Source organism: Penicilliopsis zonata (assembly GCF_001890105.1).
Source record: "Penicilliopsis zonata CBS 506.65 unplaced genomic scaffold ASPZOscaffold_7, whole genome shotgun sequence".
NCBI classification, from domain to species: Eukaryota; Fungi; Ascomycota; class Eurotiomycetes; order Eurotiales; family Aspergillaceae; genus Penicilliopsis; species Penicilliopsis zonata.
In genome coordinates, this window is record NW_019208917.1 from 565,462 (window position 1) to 584,550 (window position 19,089).

General features: G+C 56.9%; 7 protein-coding genes across 7 annotated transcripts; 4 read left to right on the forward strand and 3 right to left on the reverse strand.

Moving 5' to 3' along the window:
• Window positions 1–376: 376 nt before the first annotated feature.
• On the forward strand, window positions 377–2,005 carry ASPZODRAFT_66868 (hypothetical protein; the record flags this gene model as incomplete). Its single annotated transcript, XM_022729406.1, has 1 exon — window positions 377–2,005. One exon carries the CDS (start codon window positions 377–379, stop codon window positions 2,003–2,005), a length of 1,629 nt encoding a protein of 542 aa, XP_022581070.1.
• Window positions 2,006–2,820: 815 nt separating this feature from the next.
• ASPZODRAFT_132630 (hypothetical protein) lies at window positions 2,821–8,131 on the forward strand. Its single transcript, XM_022723073.1, has 4 exons — window positions 2,821–3,523; window positions 3,632–4,030; window positions 4,355–7,701; window positions 7,756–8,131. Exons 1-4 carry the CDS (start codon window positions 2,951–2,953, stop codon window positions 7,871–7,873), a joined length of 4,437 nt encoding a protein of 1,478 aa, XP_022581071.1. The 5' UTR covers window positions 2,821–2,950; the 3' UTR covers window positions 7,874–8,131.
• Window positions 8,132–8,380: 249 nt separating this feature from the next.
• On the reverse strand, window positions 8,381–10,184 carry ASPZODRAFT_96841 (hypothetical protein). The gene is made up of 3 exons (XM_022730539.1): window positions 9,684–10,184; window positions 9,233–9,623; window positions 8,381–9,158 (listed from the first exon to the last, which is right to left on the reverse strand). The coding sequence occupies exons 1-3, from the start codon at window positions 9,986–9,988 to the stop codon at window positions 8,511–8,513; spliced, it is 1,344 nt and encodes a 447-aa protein (XP_022581072.1). The 5' UTR covers window positions 9,989–10,184; the 3' UTR covers window positions 8,381–8,510.
• A 234-nt stretch (window positions 10,185–10,418) lies between these two features.
• ASPZODRAFT_2129701 (hypothetical protein) lies at window positions 10,419–11,482 on the forward strand (the record flags this gene model as incomplete). Its single annotated transcript, XM_022727837.1, has 2 exons — window positions 10,419–10,734; window positions 10,806–11,482. The coding sequence occupies 2 exons, from the start codon at window positions 10,419–10,421 to the stop codon at window positions 11,042–11,044; spliced, it is 555 nt and encodes a 184-aa protein (XP_022581073.1). The 3' UTR covers window positions 11,045–11,482.
• On the reverse strand, window positions 11,246–12,395 carry ASPZODRAFT_25645 (hypothetical protein; the record flags this gene model as incomplete). The annotated part of the gene is made up of 3 exons (XM_022728016.1): window positions 12,330–12,395; window positions 11,678–12,248; window positions 11,246–11,630 (listed from the first exon to the last, which is right to left on the reverse strand). Exons 2-3 carry the CDS (start codon window positions 12,142–12,144, stop codon window positions 11,246–11,248), a joined length of 852 nt encoding a protein of 283 aa, XP_022581074.1. The 5' UTR covers window positions 12,145–12,248; window positions 12,330–12,395.
• Window positions 12,396–12,909: 514 nt separating this feature from the next.
• ASPZODRAFT_132633 (hypothetical protein) lies at window positions 12,910–14,191 on the reverse strand. The gene has a single exon (XM_022723074.1). The coding sequence runs from the start codon at window positions 13,939–13,941 to the stop codon at window positions 13,036–13,038; it is 906 nt and encodes a 301-aa protein (XP_022581075.1). The 5' UTR covers window positions 13,942–14,191; the 3' UTR covers window positions 12,910–13,035.
• Window positions 14,192–17,141: 2,950 nt separating this feature from the next.
• On the forward strand, window positions 17,142–19,065 carry ASPZODRAFT_159412 (hypothetical protein; the record flags this gene model as incomplete). The annotated part of the gene is made up of 1 exon (XM_022726407.1): window positions 17,142–19,065. The coding sequence occupies one exon, from the start codon at window positions 17,142–17,144 to the stop codon at window positions 18,909–18,911; it is 1,770 nt and encodes a 589-aa protein (XP_022581076.1). The 3' UTR covers window positions 18,912–19,065.
• Window positions 19,066–19,089: the final 24 nt, after the last annotated feature.

Here is a 19,089-nt window from a genome sequence, read left to right on the forward strand (position 1 = left end):
GAGACGCCCAGACATCTTGACGGCTCCAGCGCCCTTCTGTGCAGCGAATACCCCGGATGCTCGCCGAAGAGGCGACTCGTGTCGATCTGCTTATCTGCCAAAGTCTCTCCTCCACTCGCTGAAACTGCGCCATCACTTTTTCAGCAGGTTTACGCGGCTAACACGGCTGTGGCTCGGTTCCTTATCAGCGCGGCCAGGATCTTTGCCTGCAGGGTCTGGTTGGGCATCAAGAATTTATAGCTGTTGAAAAGTCAGCTTTTTTCGCTCGTCGGATCATGCCATAGCACCTTCAGACCAGACCCCCTCCCCCCCGCCTTAGTATAGTGAAGTGAGTGGTGGTTGAGACCACCACACGACACCGCGAACCGTTCTATCTATGGAGGCCGACGAACACCTGCCTGGCACCGAGCGCCTGTTCCCCGCCGTGGATGGGGAGATCACGCTGATTCCCACACCCACGGACTCGCCCGACGATCCGTTGAACTGGAGTCCCGCGCGACGCTACTATCACGCCTTTCTGGTGCTGTTGGTGGTGGGTTTCACCGCCGCCACCTCCAACGATGCGGGCACGGCGGGCAACGGGATGAACGAGCAGCTGGGCATCTCCTGGGACGCCATCAATGTCGCCGCCGGCGTGCTGTTCGTGGGGATCGGATACTGTACCTTGCTGCTGAGCCCGGCGCCGTTTCTGTACGGTCGCCGCATCTCCTACCTGCTCTGTCTGCTCTTCTCCATCATCGGGTCCATCTGGTTCGCCCGCGTGCAGACCACCGAAGACAACATCTGGAACCAGCTGTTCGTTGGCGCCTCTGAGTCGTGTGCCGAGGCGCTGGCCCAGCTGTCGCTGTCCGACCTGTTTTACCAGCATCGCCGTGGCTTCGTGCTGGGCGTGTACGTGCTGGCCACCAGTGTGGGGACCTTTCTCGGCCCGCTGGTGGCCGGTTTTATCCTCGACAGCCCCCTGCTCGGGTGGCGCTGGGTCGGCTGGCTGGGCGCCATCATCTCCGGCGGCTTGCTGGTCCTTTGCTATTTCACCCTCGAGGAGACCGCGTTTGACCGCAAGGCCGTCATCCACGGGTTGAACGTGCAGCCCGGCAGTGGTGCGGGTGTCGCGGCCGCGGCGACCGACGAGAAGATGAAAGGGATGACGGAGATGGAGACGGAAACCCTCCCGGTGACCCCCCGGTCGAACGACGACGCCGAGGATGGGCGCAGCAAGCAGCAGGGCAAGACATACTGGCAGCGGGTGGCGCTGATCACGCCATCGCCGACGATGGTGGGCACCGGGTTCAAGCAGTACTACCAACGGCTGTACCACACGCTGCGGGTGTTTGCCTTCCCCGCGGTGCTATACTCGGGTCTGCAGTGGGGGGCGCAGGACGCGTGGCTGACCTTCTACCTGACGGTCGAGGAGGACAACTGGTACGATGCGCCGTGGTTCTACACGGACGCGGCGGTGGGGATCATGAACGTGCCGACGCTGATCGGGGCGGCCATCGGGTGCGTGTACGGCGGCTGGTTCTCCGACGTGTTTGTACAGTGGATGGCGCAGCGCAACGGGGGCGTGTTCGAGGCCGAGCAGCGGCTGTGGTTGATGTTCCCCGTCGCCCTGATCGGACCGGCGGGGCTGATGCTGTTCGGCATCGGCTCCGACCTGGGCTGGAACTGGCCGTGGCCGTACGTCGGCCTGGGCTTCATCGGCTTCGGCTGGGGCTGCGCCGGCGACCTCAGCATGGCGTATCTGATGGACGCCTACCCGGAGATGGTGCTGGAGGGGATGGTGGGCGTGTCGGTGATCAACAACACCATCGGCTGCATCTTCACCTTTTCGGCGCAGTACTGGATCGACGCGCAGACCCTGACCCAGGTCTTTGTCGCCATCGGCGTCCTCTCCTTTGCCTTTATCATGACCACCGCCCCCATGATCTACTGGGGGAAGGCCTGCCGCCGCATGACCCGCCGCCGCTACGAGGATTTCCTGCGCATCCGCGATGGCCATCTCTGACAGTCAGTTTTTTGTATAGTGCGTAGTGTTGGGAGTATCCCTTGCATATATTATTCGACTCTTATGTCTACTAGCAATCACCATAATTACTTTATTCCCTACTTTAATCCGAGTATATTCTATGTATTATTAATAAGAATGAGAATAAGAATAAGAAAAATTATATTATGAATTATGATTATGAATTATGATTATATCCTTATTATTTAGTTATTATTTACTAATTAATTAATCTTCTTCTTATTACTTATAAATCGTCCTTATAGACATAGACATAGACAGACAAGGACTATTCTGCCTCCCCACACCGCCCGACTCTCGCCTCGTCTCTTCGCCTCTCGAATGGCCTCACCCTCTCGCGCCCGCCTGGGATTTTTCTTTCGATTTCACCGTGGCCGAGCTGTTTCATCAAACACTCGCCAAATTCCGCCGGTTCTTGTCCCCCAGAACCGCCGTTGTGGTGTGCCCGCCTCCCTCTTCGCTGCCCGGCTTTTTTCCTGCTGGTGTCTCTGCCTGCGCACATTTTTTTTTTTTTTCTTTCGCTCGCCAAACCACGCAAGTCTCGCTCTCCTCCTCTGTGTGTTTTTGTCCATAACCACAACCCAAACACACCCTCCCCCTCCTCCCTCCCCTCGACCACGACCGAACTCCCTCCCCTCCCCCCCGTTGTCGCTGGTCGCCTTTTTCCATCTCGACTTTTTTCTTTTTTTCCTTTTTCTATTCGTCTTCGACAAAAGGCGTCTCGCTCGCCTCTTCTTCCCCCCTCCGCCGCCGTTTGGTTCATGCCGAACGCTGCAGTCTGCTCGACCTGACATCACCAAAAAAAAAAAAAATTCGCTCACCCTTGACCACCTTCACCTTCACCACACCCACCACCACCACCACCTTCTTCATAACTCCTACCATCTCAGCGTCATCGTCGTTCCACGATCCCCAACCTGTCTAATGACCTCGATCCCTCAGAAGCCCGGTGCCCACCCCGCAGGTCAGTCCTCCGCCTCGCCCTCAGCAAGTGGCAAGTCGACCCCCCTGGCTCCGGCGACTACTACCACCACTGCGAGATCGTACGCCTCTGCGACGAAGAAGGATGGCCCCGCTGCGTCGCCCGTGAGTATGCAGCAGCAGCAGCAGCAGCAGCAGCAGCAACAACTACAACAACAACAACACGTCACCATCGTCAACGGTGCTCCCGCCGCCGCTGACCACTCCCGCAAGCCCTCCGTCACCATCACCTCCGCGGGCGCCTCGGGCGTGATCCCTAACGGCCAACCTTCCGCTGCCAGTCGCCCTAGCAATCTGCAGTTTGGCTTTGCCAACCCTCAGAGTTCGCCCAATATGGGGTCTCCTGCCGTCCTGGCCCAACAGCCGGGTGGTCTCACCGTCTCTTCTCCCAACCCGCGCGTCGTCTCTCCCCAGACCTCGCCTTCGCCCATTCCCCAGCCTGCCTCCAGCGGCGGCCGGCCGCCTCCATCTTCTTACCAGGGGAATGCTCCTAATTTTGGCAGCTTTGGTGACGAGGTATTTATTTTTCTCTTTCTTTTCTTTTTTTTCCTCTTTATTTCCTTGATGTTTTTATTTTTATTTTTATTTTTTTTTTTTTGATGTGTTCTTTTTCTAACAAATTAGATGCGTGCCCCCCAGAGTCACCTCCGTCGTGAATCCGCTCAATCCACTCACAGCGATGTGGGCAGTCAGATGGGTGGTCGACCCGGTTACCCCCATCAGGGCGGTCGTGGTCGTGGATACTCGCAGTCGGGTTATCAGGGTCAGATGCCCTACGGCTCTCCCGGTCCGACTTTTCGTCAGACTCCCAACCAGCCTCGAGGCGCTCCCCCGATGGGCCCTCAGTTCCATAACCAGGGTCGTCCCCTGGCACCTCCCTTCCCCAACTCGCCGCATCAGGCCAACCGCAGTCCCGCCCTGGCCAACGCTCACCCTGTCACCCCGAACATGAACCCCGTCGTCCCCATGGCCCACGCCCAGATGCCCTATGGTTCCTACGGACAACACATGGGCCCCCAGACTGTGAGAGACCCATTTTATCATCATTATCATCCTCATCCTCATCCCCCACGTAGCAACGGGTTTGGTTCAAGGAGCAGCAGTAGCGGTGGCAGTCGGCCGCCGCCGGTTGCTCGCAGGAAGACTGGAGGACCACGTTCCCGTGTGTCTTCGTCCTCCTCCGGGTCCCGGCAGGCCATCCACACCCCGACGACGCCACTGCATGCTCCTGCCACTCCTGCTACTAGTACTACCAGTACTACTCATACTACTCTTCCTCCCCCAACCAACTTGGCGCCCGAAAGTGGCCATTTCGAACAATATCTCATGCTGATAAAATCCCAACAGACATACCCCCATGCCGCCGCCGCCTATGACCACACCTACGGTTACTATAACCCGGCCGCCTACGGTATGCCCCAGGCTCCCTACATGGCCCCGCCCTCTCCCCAGCCGCGCCCGGGAATGCCCTACAACCAGCAAGGTCCCTACCTCCAGAACCAGTACCCCGTTCAGCCGCCGCCACAGGCCGCCCCGCTGTCCCGCTCGCCCTCCCAGCTCTCTACCGACCGTCCGGGCTCGAGTCTGGGTGGCCAGGGTCCTGCCGGTGCCGCTGCCGTTGCGGGCGCCCCCAACCCGGCCGTCGCAGTCGCGGCGGGAGGTCACGCCCACAGCGCCAGCCGCGGGGCCAACAGCCCGGCTCCCCCCAAGACGCACTTTGTCATTCCCTCGGCCAAGAAGAGCGTGCTCGTGATCAAGGATCCCAGCGGGGCCGTCAAGACCTTTGACAAGACCCCGGCCTCGCCCGCCCGCGCCACCCCGTCCCCCGTCAAGATCACGACTCCGTCCGCCACGCCTCCACCCTCCCGCTCCGCTGACCATGCTCGCTCCGATAGCAAGGTCACCAAGACGGACGAGGAGAAGAAGAAGGAGCTGCGCGACGCCGTCTTGCTGAAGATCTCGCAGGATGAGGCTGAGCAGCGCCGCAAGGCCGAGGAGGAGGAGAACAAGAAAAAGAAACAGGAGCAGGAACAGCGTGAGGCCGCCGAGAAGGAAGCCGCCGAGCAGGAAGCCGCCGCTCGCAAGAAGCAAGAGGAAGAAGAGGCCGCTGCTCGTAAACAAAAGGAGGAGGAGGAGGCTGCTGCTGCTGCTGCTGCTGCTAAGAAGGCCGAGGAGGAAGAAAAGGCCGAGGCCGCTCGCAAGGCAATGGAAGAGCTCAGTCTGAAGCAAAAGGCTGAAGAAGAAGAAAAGGCCAAGGCTGATGCTGATGCTGATGCGGCTGCAGCGGCCGCCGCCGCCGCTGAAGCTGAAGCCGCCAAGGCAAAGGAGGCCCCTGCTGCCGACGATGAGATCGACTTTGATGCCATCGAGCGCGAAATGGCCGAGTTGGAGGCCAAGGAGGCCGCCGCCGAGGCCGAGTACTACGCCCGCAAGAAGGCCCAGAAGGAGGATCAGGAGCGCAAGGAGCGTGAGGAGCGTGAGGCCTGGGAAAATAACATGAAACAGGCCGAACGCGAGGCCGAGGCCCTGGAGGAGGCGAAGATGAAGGGTAGCGCGACGACCGGCGATGATGACGCCAGCCGCAAGGAGCGCGAGGAACTCTTTGCCTCGCTCAAGAAGGGTGGACTGGGTGGTGTGGGCACGCCTGCGACGGACAGCCCGGCCGACAGCGGCGTGGCCACCCCGGCCTCGGACATGTCGTCGTCGATGCTCATGGGCCCTCCGGCCAAGCCGGTCAGCGCCCTCAAGCGCGACAAGCCCGCCGCCCTCAAGCTCGAGACCAACAAGGCGGTCGAGCCGCCGCAGCCCAGCGCGGCGATGAAGGCCCTGCAGTCGGCGCGCTTCCTCGACGACCTCAGCAGCATCGCCTACCCGCCCTCGGTCGTCTCGCCCAACCCGGCCCTCAACGCCAACGCGCCCGCCGACCGCCGCTTCCACTACAACAAGGAGTTCCTGCTGCAGTTCCAGGCCGTCTTCAAGGAGAAGCCCTCGATCGACTGGGACGCCCGCGTGCGCGAGACCGTCGGCGACAGCGACTCCTCCCGCCCGCAGTCCGCCCGCACCCCGATGCTGGGTCCCCGCCACTCCTCGCGGCCGGGTGCCTCCCAGAGCTTCGGCGGGCCCATGGGTGGCTTCACCCAACCCCCGCGTCCCATGGCCATGCCCAACCAGGGTATCCGCCAACCCTCCATGGGTGGTGGCAGTCCCTTTGGCTCCTTTGGGGGCCGCCCGGGCGGCCTGCCCATGGGTCCTGGTAGTGGTCTAGCCGGTGGCAGCCGGAGCTCCTCCACTCGGGGAGGCCAGCGCGATCCCTCTCGCGCATCCCGCGGCGGCGGTGGCGGCAAGAAACCCTCCAAGAAGGAGGGCATCGCCGGCGACAAGGACATGCCCCTGACGGCCAACATGAAGATCGAGGCCCTCCAGATCTCGACCACGGGCTGGAAGGCTCGCAGTCTGGCACAGGCTCCCGGCCCGGTCCCCGGAGGCGAGGGTCACCTGGCGCCCGACGTGGTGCAGCGCAAGGTGAAGGCCGCGCTGAACAAGATGACCCCGGAGAACTTTGACCGCATCTCGGGCCAGATCCTGGAGATTGTGTCGCAGTCCAAGGACGAGTCCGACGGGCGCACGCTGCGCCAGGTCATCCAGCTGACCTTTGAAAAGGCCACCGACGAGGCCCACTGGGCCCCCATGTACGCCAAGTTCTGCAAGTGTATGCTGGAGAGCATGAGCCCCGAGATCAAGGACGAGAACATCCGCGACAAGAACGGCAACGTGGTCGCCGGCGGCAGCCTCTTCCGCAAGTACCTGCTCAACCGCTGCCAGGAGGAGTTTGAGCGCGGCTGGAAGATCAACCTGCCGCCCAAGCCCGAGGGCGTCACCGAGGAGATCGCCATGATGTCCGACGAGTACTACACCGCCGCCGCCGCCAAGCGTCGCGGGCTGGGTCTCGTCAAGTTCATCGGTGAACTGTACAAGCTGGGCATGCTGACGGAGCGCATCATGCACGAGTGTGTCAAGAAGCTGGTCGACTACGAGGGCACGCCCGACGAGGCCGAGGTCGAGTCTCTGACCTCGCTGCTGCGCACCATCGGTGGCAGCCTCGACGCCTCCGAGCGCGGCCACACCTTCATGGACGCCTACTTCAGCCGCATCAACATGATGGTCGACATCCCCGACCTGCCCAGCCGTCTGCGCTTCATGCTCATGGACATCATCGACCTGCGCAACGCCCGCTGGAAGTCCAAGGACGCCGACAAGGGTCCCAAGACGATCAACGAGATCCGTGAGGAGGCCGCCCGCGCCGCGCAAGAGGCCGAGATGGAACGTATCCGTCAACAGGCCAGCCGTGGCGGCGGCGGCGGTGGTGGTCGCCCGCCCATGGGCCGCGGCGACGCCCGCTCCTTCTCCTCCGGCGGGTTCGGTGGTCAGGGTGCCCCCCCGCAAGACTTTGCTTCCAGCAAGGTCGGCACCGACGATCTGCGCCGTCTGCGCGCCACCCCGCGCAACACCAACCAGCTGCCCTCCTTTGGGCCCTCGAGCATGCTCGGCTCACGTAGCAGCAGCGGCCGCAAGAACTTCGGGCCCGGCGGCAACCTCGTCCGCGGCAGTGACGACAGCGCCGCCTCCAGTCGCAACGGCGCCTCCACCCCCAAGAAGGATGACAAGGAGGCCGCCTCTTCCATCAATGCTTTCAGGTAGGCCTCACCCCTACTCTTCACCCCTCTAGAACACACGACTAATGTAAACAGTGCTCTCGCCGCCTTGGATGACAACATGGCTACCTCTCCTCCCTCCAACCCGACCTCCCCCATGCTCACCAAGTCGCAACCGGCCGACCGCCGCCCCTCGAAAGACATGCACGAGTAGATCATTTCAAATCCCCCCCCTGCTTTGCTTCTGCCTGACTGGGCCCCCACCCAGTGTCGGACGTATAGTGTATCATTTCTCATCCCGACTTGAAAGCACGAAACGAAAGCATTTGAAGGAAAAGAAAAAGAAGAAATGAACAAAAAAGAAAGAAACCCAACCAGAAACAAAAATGAGACCAAGTTGGTTTGCTGGAACCCTTGCTTTTGCATTTTCCTTTTCCTTTTTCTTTTCAATACCCGAGAGCCACGTTTTCCTCCTCTTCTTATTCCTTTCTTCTTCATCTTACTACAACTCACCTAACTTGTCTTCTTCTTCTCTACTTCTCTCTAGTAGCAGTGATGATTTCCTTTTTTTTTTTTTTTTTTTCTTTTCGCTGATGCATTTACATGGATGGTTCTCTGGTAATTTTTCTCTTCTTCTCATGTCCAATTTTTTTATTATTTTCCGAATGTTGCTTTCTCTACTTAGACAATGTGTTAGAAAAGTTCCCTTCTAATGATTTCTGTACGTTGATATTATTTCAATACTACCGACTTTCCAATATGAGATCTTGTCTTGTAGTAACAATCTAAATTCGTATCCCTATGTTCTAGTAATGAACCGCTATGCTATGTACTATGCTATGTACTGCTAACTACTTGCTGTCCTCCGTGATAATCACAGGAATCACTCTCTCCTCACCTTCCGTCGCAAGGCCAACCTGGTCCGTCCCCGTTCCCGACTCCTCCGAGCTACTGGGCTTGATCGTCGATTCCGAGTCCGGCTCGTCGGTCGCCGTCAGCACCGCTCGCAGCTCCGCCGAATTATCGAATATGGGGTCCATCATGATCGCGTCGAGCGAGTTCCAGGTCGACCCCGCCGGGGCAAAGTCGGCCTCCTCGTTGCCCAGGCTGATGCTGCTGGTATCAGAGACCGTCTCGGTCGTGGACAACGAGCTGCGCGAGTGCGTGTAGTCGCGCGGCAGGCCTAGCGCCTCGGCCACGGCGGCCTCTTCGTCCGGCAGCCGGGAGATGTTGCTGTCTGTGCTGGACCGCGCATCGAAGATGCTGCTCCCGCGCCGCTCACTCATCTCCAGGATATGGTTGTACCCGCGCCGCGTCGGGTCGGCCTGGCGTTTCTTCTTTTTCTTCTCGCGCTTTGGCGAGGGCCGTACCACAATCACGGGGATCGGCGACTGTTGCAAGCAGTACTTGGATACCGAGCCAGGCAGCAGGCTCTGCATGCCACTCATGTTGCGGCCACGGGTGCCGACAATTAAAACGGCCGGTTCATAAATACGGATCTAGCCAGCAGAATCAATTAGCAGGGAAGATCGGTTAGGGGGAAAAAAAAGGGGGGGTAGGGGGTAGAAAATACCATCCGTTGGATGATATCCTGCACTTTGCCGACCGCCAGCTCCAAGACTAGACTGATAGCCTTCTCGTCCTGACTGTTCTTGCGAATGACCTGCTTGAAAAGGTTCTCCGCCTCTTCTCGGTATTTGCGAGCCTCGAGGGCCGCGTCGGTGGTGATGCTCGAGTCCTTCTCCACCGCTCGCAGACAGACAATTTCGTCGCCGTCGTCGACCAGCTCATCAATGAGCCACTCTAGCGCATACTCCGAGTAATCGTTCTGGTCGATGCCGCACAGAAAGGTCCGGCTGCGGCGGGTCCACTGGAAGCCCTTGTGTTTGTAGTTGAGCGTCAGAGAAAAGTCGGGCGCGTCGCGGTTGTCAAACGTATCAAACGAAACCCCACGCTCGTAGGTTCTAGCACGAGAGCAGGTCAGAAATTTTGAGAAAGTATATCGTTGAAACATTTGGGCATACTTTGGTGGTGGTGGTGACGATGTCCTCCCTCCTCCTCCTCCTCCTCCTCCTCCCGCTTTATGTTCCTTCTCGCTCTCCACATGCTGCGGTACTCTCCCCTTGGCGCTCTCCGTCCGACGGGGCAAGGGTCTCTCTGCGGCTCCGACGTTGAACTGGATGGATTTGCGTCGAGCGTTCTCGTCCGCATCGAGGGTCCGCGAGGTGCCGAATCGAATCCGCGAGGCGCTGATGCTGCGATTCGACGAGGGCCGGCTCGGAGGACCGGTCGGCAGGTCGAAATCAAAGGACAGCTTCGGCGTGTCCATGTCGGTGCAGTTTCTTCGACTGTATGCAGTCACCCCGTGTTGATCAGGTTAAGCGTAAGCGTGTAAAACAGGGGTCCGGGTCAAGTCAGCTACCGGGAAGCTCCTGGCAACGGGCGAGATACACGATGCCAGACTCGCAGACCATGATAGAATAGAAAGAAAGGGCCCAGTGAGGCTGCGTCGAGGCGTTCCGGCATGAGTGACTGGGAGGAGGAGTCCGGATGCGGCAGGGAGGGGTGAAGGCGGTGACGCCTGCCAAATCCGCTCATACTCAGTAAAGAGGTAGGGAAACAGAGATGACAATGCTAATGATTGATTCTATAGGATATTTGATTCGTTCAGATAAACCTCGTGTCCTATTTACCATCTCGGGATTGAAGACATGTAAGAAAGAAAGAATGGAATGGAATAACAAGAACTAGTTAACTTCATGCTAGATATCACCGGCACGCCCGGCAAAAAAGCCCTCCTCCTCATCTACGACATCTTCGCCTTCTCTCCCTTACTCCTACAGGGAGCAGACATTCTCGCCTCGACGGAGAGATTGGCGATTATCCCGGGCGCGCCGTGTGCGAATCCCGAGTGGTTCCTCCCCGGCAATGAAGCGGGTCAGGAGGCGAGGGCGGCGTTTTTCGCGACCACGGCGAATTCAGCCAATATCGTCCCCAGGATTGCTCCTATGCTAGCCGGGTTGGAGGAGAAGTATCCCGCGGTAGACAGCGTGGGAAGCTCGTTGCGTCGTCGTTGTGCGGGGACAACAGGGACTCCTCCCCGTTTGCATTCAAATGTGCGGTGCAGACTAGTCCGGCCTTTCTAGATCTGGCTGATGCGGACGCCGTGATGGTGCCGATGGCTGTGTTGGCGAGCGGCGATGAAAATGCGGACATACTCGACGAGTATATCGCGAGACTGCCCCGAGGCAGTCAACTCACGAAATTTCCCGAAATGATCCATGGGTGGATGAGTGCGAGGGGGAAGCTGGCCGAGCCGGAGGTGAAGCGTGGGTTCGAAGCAGGATATCAGATTGTCCTCGACTTTCTCAAGGAGACTTCCTAGTTGTTGAGCCCGGGAAAAAGGCTGTCGAATTCTTCCCATAGCTCGTCTGTGATAGTCAAACCCCAGTCATTGTCGTTGTTGTTGTTCTTCTCTTCGACTTGTAAAACATCTGTGATGTCTGGATCAGGATCGGTCTGCTGCCCATAGATCGACCAAAGGGGCGCCCGTTTCCCCTGGGCCCGGTACACGATCAAGAGACAGTCATACACTAATCCTGTCGCCATGCGAGTCCTGGTATAGAAGACATGTCGGTGGAGAGTTTCGCATCTGCTCGTTCGCCGCGCAGTGCGCGCACACCTGGTCCAGCAGGTTAGCCTCCCGAGCAGCGGCATCGACGTCGAGCACCACGCAGCGCCGTAACGCAAACACGGCCATCTGGAATGACAGCTTGGTGGACTCGTAGTCGATCTGCCCGGCAGCCACCATGGACGAGTGCGCTACTTTGTTCAGAAACGCGGCGGTGGTGAACAAGGTCGCGCGCAGGAAATACGCCGGGCAGTACGCCAGCATGTCGGACCATGTTTGGGACGAGGTCAGCGAACGGATTAGATCAACTGCCAGGCGATGGGCGTGCAGGAGCGCGTCGCTACGTCCAGGCCGGTCGGCGGCGGAAAGAAGAGGTGATATGTGTACAGGTGGAGGTGGGCGGCAGCCAGCCAGATCGAATTCACCGAGGAGGAGGACACTTGAGGTAATAACTTTCCGAGAGGCTCAATCTCGACAATACACGCTTCCCCGGGCACGCCTCGGTCATCGGCGTGCTCTGCCATGACGTGGGAGATGCGATTTGCAGCCTGAGCGAGACACAGACGCTCGGCCAGGCCATCTGGTAACGGGATCTCCCCACGACACAGCTTCTGTACGGCCTTGTCGGTGGTCAGGTTCACTGCGGGCGGGCGACCAAAATTCTCGGCCATGTTCTGTGCAGTAATCGTGACGGCGGCCCACAGCGAGGCATGAGAGGTAGTATGGGGTTCATGGGTACTCCCGACGACAGGCAGGTTAATGCCTAAACTGTAGCAGGCGAAAAGCACCGCGCCAATGACAACAGACGAGGGCTCTGTCCAGAACCGCGTAGTGGGCACCGGCCAGGTAGTCATCAAGCCTCTTCAACTCACTTTCGAGGTCGGTATCCCTTATCACGGTGGCACGAGAGATCTAACCGGACACATCGCGGGCAGGGGGTCGACGCGTCGCAGCGGACCTAGCGGAGTGTCAGTACTCCGTAGAGGAGGTGAGTTATCACGTAGGTCTTTGCAATGGAGTAGGTACGGAGTATAATTACCTTTGCCTGGCGGCATTTCCTGCAGGCGATGCTGCGTTTTGCGGGGGCATGAGAGAGGGGCATGAGAGAGACTCGAGAGACACGAGAGACACGAGAGACACGAGATGAGTGTACAGTGTACACTCTGGTTAGTCATAACCAGTAACTACGGAGTACCTACACAGTAATACAGTAAGAATTATCGCTTATTACAAATACTACATATCTATGTCAATTATTATGATTCTCTACTATCCAGTTACTTACAATAGTTTAATTATACACTTCAGAAAACCTGGAATCCATTATGCAGCTAATTGTGTAGTTTTGTCTGTCTAGTTACATAGTAACTAATTATTATTCTGTGTACTATACCAGGTATTCCATATTATATATTCATCTCTGGTCACTGCTGTACTCTGTACCTTATGTGCGGGTCCATGAATTGAAAACTAGTATCTAATAGTCGGCGATCAGCGATGATCAGTTACTAGTAAACTACTTGATAAGAAATGAGTCGTAAACTATTGTATATATATATATTCACTAGTCTCAACCGGCTAGTCCGGGAGATCCAGTAGAGTAGAGATCATCAGAATCATAAATAGGGTGAGAAACATGAGAACATGGACAAAAGAAGAAAAACGCTGCGCTGTCTAGATGCACTTTTTGGGGTATCACATATCAAATATCGTACAGACTGCAAGGCACCACTCCACCCCCGCCACTAATATGCGGAGATGATGCCCTGGCCTGTGCGTGATACGTAAAACTCCTCGTCGAACGAGTCCAACAGGGCGACCCCTGTCGACGACGTGACGGCTTCCTTGGTGCACACGCTCGCCGAGTGGTGCGTGGCGGGGAATGCCTCGAGCGCCGGCTGCGGCGGCGAGGGCGGCAGCTCGTCGTCGGACTCGTCGCTCGAGTCCGACGAGAGCTCGGGCGGGGGGGAGGTCATGGCGTGCGAGGAGGTGCGCGTGAGCGTCAACTCCGCCAGGTCTTCTTCGTCGTCGTCGGCGTATTCAAAGTCCGAGTCGGAATCATCGTAGTCGTCCAGTTCGTGGGAGGTGATGATGGCGACCGGTGAAGGAGCCCGTCGGCGGGGAAGCTGGACTTGTTGTTGCTGTTGAGGGAAGAAATCTTCCTCATCATCTTCCTCCACCTCCTCCTCATCATCCTCGTAGTAGTCAGAATCGCTATCCGAGTCGCTCTCGCAGTCCGAAAGATCACCGTCCAAGTTCCATTCCTCGCTCGAGTCAATGACCGTCTCGGCCCATTTGATGTGCTTCGGGCTCTCGGCAGCGGCGATGGTGGTAGTGGGAGTAGTAGTGGTAGAGGTAGTCTTGACAGTCTGGTTGAACCAGCGTTCCTGCTCGTGCTCGGCATCCGCCAGCTCCAGCATCAGCGAGTCCAGCAGGTTGGCGTGACCAACCAGCAGGCGCAGGTCGTGGTCGGCACGACCGGCCTCGACGGTCAGCTTCCGGCGGGCGGTGTGCGCCAGGTAGTAAGTCTGAGTGATGCTCATTTTCTTCTGGGAGCGACGACGCAGGATGGAATCGAAGGCAGCAGAGGGGGAAGAGTAGGTAGAAAGGGTTGTGGTGGTGGTGGTGGTGGTGGAGGAGGAAGAGGGCATTTTTGTGTAGCGGATGGCGGTGTAATAAATCAACTAAATAATGACTTCAGAGCCAGTGACTCAGCCGGCTGTTTGCGGCGGTGACGGGGCGGCCAATGACCAAGAGGCGGTGAGAGATTGCAAGGGTGTGTTGGGCAGGCAAGATGAGATGGATAGATTATCTTGCTGATGAGGTGGCAATCGTTGAGATGACTGGTGGTTGCTTGTTTGAGATGAAGAGTGAGATGTGAGATCCGGAGGAGTCTTAAACTGATCCATCCAGGCTGATATATTTTTTTCTCCCCTTCACTAAATCCGCCTCGGCCAGGGTATGCCCGAGCGGAGCGTCCGCGGATCCTCTCGTAAAACTTCGTATCGCCGCCAAGTGGCAGCCTGAATAATGGATCGGTGCCGGCGCTCCATAAAGCCGTGTCCGAGGGGTCTGGCTAGACCCAGTTGGGCAAATCGTGAGTCACTTTTTTTCTTTTTTTTAGGCTAACTAATTAATGCCTATGACTGACAGGGTATAAGGATATTTTTGACCCTTAATTGTTGTTACCTAGAGCTACTGCATCTGGAGTACATTCTCATTTTCTTAGAATAGTATTCCATCTGTAGTTGATTTAGGACATTGGTTATAATTAGTTACTACTAATTCAATCAGGTAGATTAACATAGAGTATACTAGGTAGAGTTTTTATGGAGTACTGGACTAATCCGTACATCGAGTCTATGAGTTACGGAGTACATTGAGTCTATCGGCGATTTGTCACGCACGAGGGGTCTTCCACCGACTTCCGCTGATAAATCACCCGTAATTTATCGTGTATCATACCGTAGTACCACGGATTTACGGAGTAGTACCTACCTAGTACCTAGTTACCTATATACCTACCAAGTTAGTACCTAGGTAGTATCACTACAGGTTCTGTCTCTCGATTATTAATTCTACAGATCAATTAAGCTTCACTTTGTTCCACAAACCAACTTTGAATTATTAATATCAGATAAGTCTAATAAGATGGTGCTCTAGTTACTACCTCGGTATTTACCGTTGACTCGGTCAGGCCGAGTTCCGTCCAGGTTATGAATCAGATCTTGATTCATAAATTATGATCACAGGAGTAGGTAGTTCTTAACTTCTTATACTCCTTGGTATTACCCAATACAATGGTAGTGCTCTGTAATTAATACTCCATACTTTATTCAAGGTAAAGTAATGCCTAATACCACTACATAACTACTCAGAGTACTCTGTCATGTAGGCTAAGCCCTAGGACCAACTGGTGCCAGCAGCGACAACACTGCACAGTCAGCCCCCAACACTCGGGTACGAAATACGAGACCCTGTCAATATGGTCTCTGCGCAGTGAGATCGATAAATAGATAACTTTATTTATCCCCTCCTACTCTATATTATTACAGTGTCAATAAAATGATAATCAAAATGATACTCTTCAGTTAAATCCGAATGTCCGTCGGAGATTTGGTCCGTTCACCTCCGAGCCGGAACGGACGAAAAATCGCCGAGGTCGAGACTCCCACTTACTCACGATTACTAAGGTAACTTCCCATTGCTTCGTATCCGTTCCCCGAGACACAGACTCATGATGTCATGACTGCACAGTGCACACTAAGTAATCAGTAGTCGCCGACTCGGGTGTATCTCCGTACGGGAACCCATCAAGGTCTAAGTTAGAGTTGAGTCCCATATGTCATACTTGAATAGCTGGAGCTAGTAGCTAGTAGCTACCGATTGACTCCTGGGGTACTCGGTCTCGGTGCTCGGTAGTCGCACCTGTCCGAGTCCATCCTGACTCACTGACTCACTGAGTATTGTGGAATCGTGGATGCTGATGCATAAATGATTAGGTAATATCATGCATACCGTGTTGCTTATATAATCCATGCACTGCATAACTATCACATGCTCTTGGCTCTGTCAAGTGACACTCGTGACTCCAGTGACTCTGAGTCTCTGAAGCTGCCTCCTCCTCCTCCTGCTCCTCTCCTCTCCTCTCCTCCTCCCTCTCACTGACACGGCTGCCACGACTGTCGCACTAGGGATCTGTATAGTGAGTGAGTCTTTTATCTCGAGTCCTAATTCTTGCCTTTCGCTAACTCTAAAGTATTTCCTCGGCTCCTCTCACAGATGCTGGTGGAGCTGCGGATTCTCCGGTCCAAGTGGATAAAAGTGGGCAGACTGTGGCAGATTGTGGCAGATTGTGGCAGGTGTGGCAGGCTGCAATCGTCGTCAACTACTAGGTTTCGGACCGGGGATACGTATATACTTGGTGCTGAGTATACTACGCTCCCGGGTAGTTAATTGATTCTCGAGCAATAGTTGACTCTTCGCTATTGACCAGGTAGATCACGGAATCGGTGCTCCGTACGGCATGTTTCAATATCGGCTCAGAGCCCTGTTTAAGCAGTGAGCGGCACGCTGCACATTCGGATCATCGCCGACTTCCCGTAGTCAATGCTTGGCAGTCCAACGTTAATCTACACCGGCCGTTGAAGATCGATATGGCTCTTCAAGCATCAGGTTTCTCACCCTCCCACAATCGCCTATATCCCCACGCCATGTTGAGTACGGGTCTTTCTGGGGTAGAACGAAGCCCACGTTGAGCGGGGAAGCGAGGGCAAAAACTGGGTACGTCCGGAGTAACTACTACGGAGTGCCAGTAGATACTACACTCTCTAGTAGTACGGAGTGCTAGTAGGGACTTCGGAAGTGGTCGGAGAAGATTCGGGACTTGGTCTACAGCCTAGCTAACTCGTAACTAGCAATCTACCTGCTCCATAGTTGCTTTGGTAGCGAGTCTAGCAGGGCAGGATGTGATGACGATCTCTCCCCAGAGTCCCCACGCTTACGTCTCCCGCTTAAGCATATTTCCCGCTACTGACACGTCCCCACGACTAGTGTTGAAGCCGAAACAGTGTACAGTGTGGAAGACGGGGAGGCAAACTGTTTCTGTTAGTGAAAACCCATCTGCCGTACGGCAAGTCACCCCATTCCTTTACCCGAAAGGGGAAGACTTCTTGGGAGGTAGACGTGGACGCCTACGTGCAGAAATCCTAAGGGAGGGTTGCCCCCACAGGCCTTGGGTGAAGTATAAAACAGAGGCGCAAGGCGCGTCTCCCTGGTCAGCTTAGCAGGTCCTCCCCAGCTCTCTCACTCTCGGTCCCCCCCCCAAAAAAAGAATAAACTTTCCATCACCATGGCCCGTCTTACGAGACTCGCGGCCACGGCTGCGGCGGCTGCCTCTCTGGCGCACGCCAGCTCGGCGACGCTGGACGACGTCTGCACTGTCTCATATGTGCAGTCGTCGCTGCCAGACGACGACTACTTGACCGGAGTCAGCACGTTTCCCGACACGGTGACGGCGGCGGTGGTGACCAACGCCTCCATCTCGGGTGAGAACTTCTTCCCGGACGCCGTCATCGACTTTTGCAACGTGACTTTTGCATACACGCACCGTGGCCGCAATGACACGGTGCTGGTCAACTACTGGCTGCCCGCGCCGGCCAACTTCGCCAACCGCTTCCTGGCGACGGGCGGCGGCGGCTTCGCCATCAACTCCGGCACGACCGTGTCCGGCTCACTGCCCGGCGGTGTCATGTACGGCGCCGTGGCAGGGCTGACGGACGGTGGGTTCGGCAGCTTCGACACGGAAGTGTCGAGCGCCATCCTCATCGAGAACGGCACGATCAACTATGACGCCCTGTACATGTTCGGCTACCAGGGCATCCATGAGATGACGCTGCTGGGCCAGGAACTCACGCAGACCTTCTACAACTCCTCCTCCACAAAGCTGTACAGCTACTACCAGGGCTGCTCTGAGGGTGGCCGGGAGGGCATGAGCCAGCTGCAGCGGTTCCACGACCAGTTCGACGGCCTGGCCATCGGCGCCCCCGCGCTGCGGTACGCCTTCCAGCAGGTGCAGCACCTGTGGGCGGGCTACGTGCAGAAGAAGCTCGACACCTTCCCGTCGACGTGCGAGTTCAGCAAGATCATGAACGCGACCATCGCCGCGTGCGACAAGCTGGACGGTAAGGAGGACGGCGTCATCGGCCGCTCGGACCTGTGCGCGCTCGAGTTTGACCTGCAGAGCATCGTGGGCGAGGCGTACTCGTGCGCGGCCGACTTCACCATCAGCGTCGAGTACGGCGCCGGGGCCGAGCCCGTGGACACGCCCGCCGTGAGCGGCAATGTCTCGCAGGAAGCCGTGACGATGATGAAGACCATCCTGGCCGGCCCCAAGGACTCGGAGGGCCGCCAGATGTACTTTTCATACCAGCCGGGAGCGTACATCGACGACTCGGTGACCGAGTACGATTCGACCACCGACACGTGGGGGCTGGACATCTCCGCGCTGGGCGGCGAGTTCGTCACCCTCTTCCTCGAGAAGGTCGAGCTGGACAACCTGCCCACGCTGGACGGGGTCACGGCCGACACGCTGAAACACTGGATCATGCAGGCCTGGACCGAGTTCGAGGATACGCTGCAGACGACCTGGCCCGACCTGACCCTGCTGGCCGAGTCGGGCGCCAAGATCCTGCACTTCCACGGCGAGCAGGACGACTCCATCCCCACGGCCTCCTCGGTGCGCTACTACGAGTCCGTCCGCAGCATCATGTACGGTGACCTCAACACCACCGCCTCCTACGCCGCCATGGACGAGTTCTACCGTCTCTTCCTGGTCCCCGGCGGCGCCCACTGCTCGCCCAACACCGCCCAGCCCAACGGACCCTGGCCCCAGACCAACCTGCAGGTCCTCATCGACTGGGTCGAGGCCGGCGTCGCGCCCGCCACCTTGAACGGCACCATCCTGCAGGGCGACCAGGCCGGCGACAACCAGCAGATCTGTCCTTGGCCGACTCGTCCGTACTGGTCCAACGACACCGCCGCCAACCCGGACTGCGTCCACTCGGATTCCATCGAGGCTATGATTTATGACCTCGACGCTTTCCGCATGCCTGTCTACTAGAATTGTGCACGAGAGTAGTATTCCGATGTTAATTCATAGATCTTCATTAGTTGTACGTTTCGGTCATCCCCACCTCTTCCGATCGGAAGCGTTCGGAAGTCACATAATGAATAACTAATTATATAATCAAGTAGTATATAACAAGTACTTTCCTATATCTCCATACTCTCTATACTTC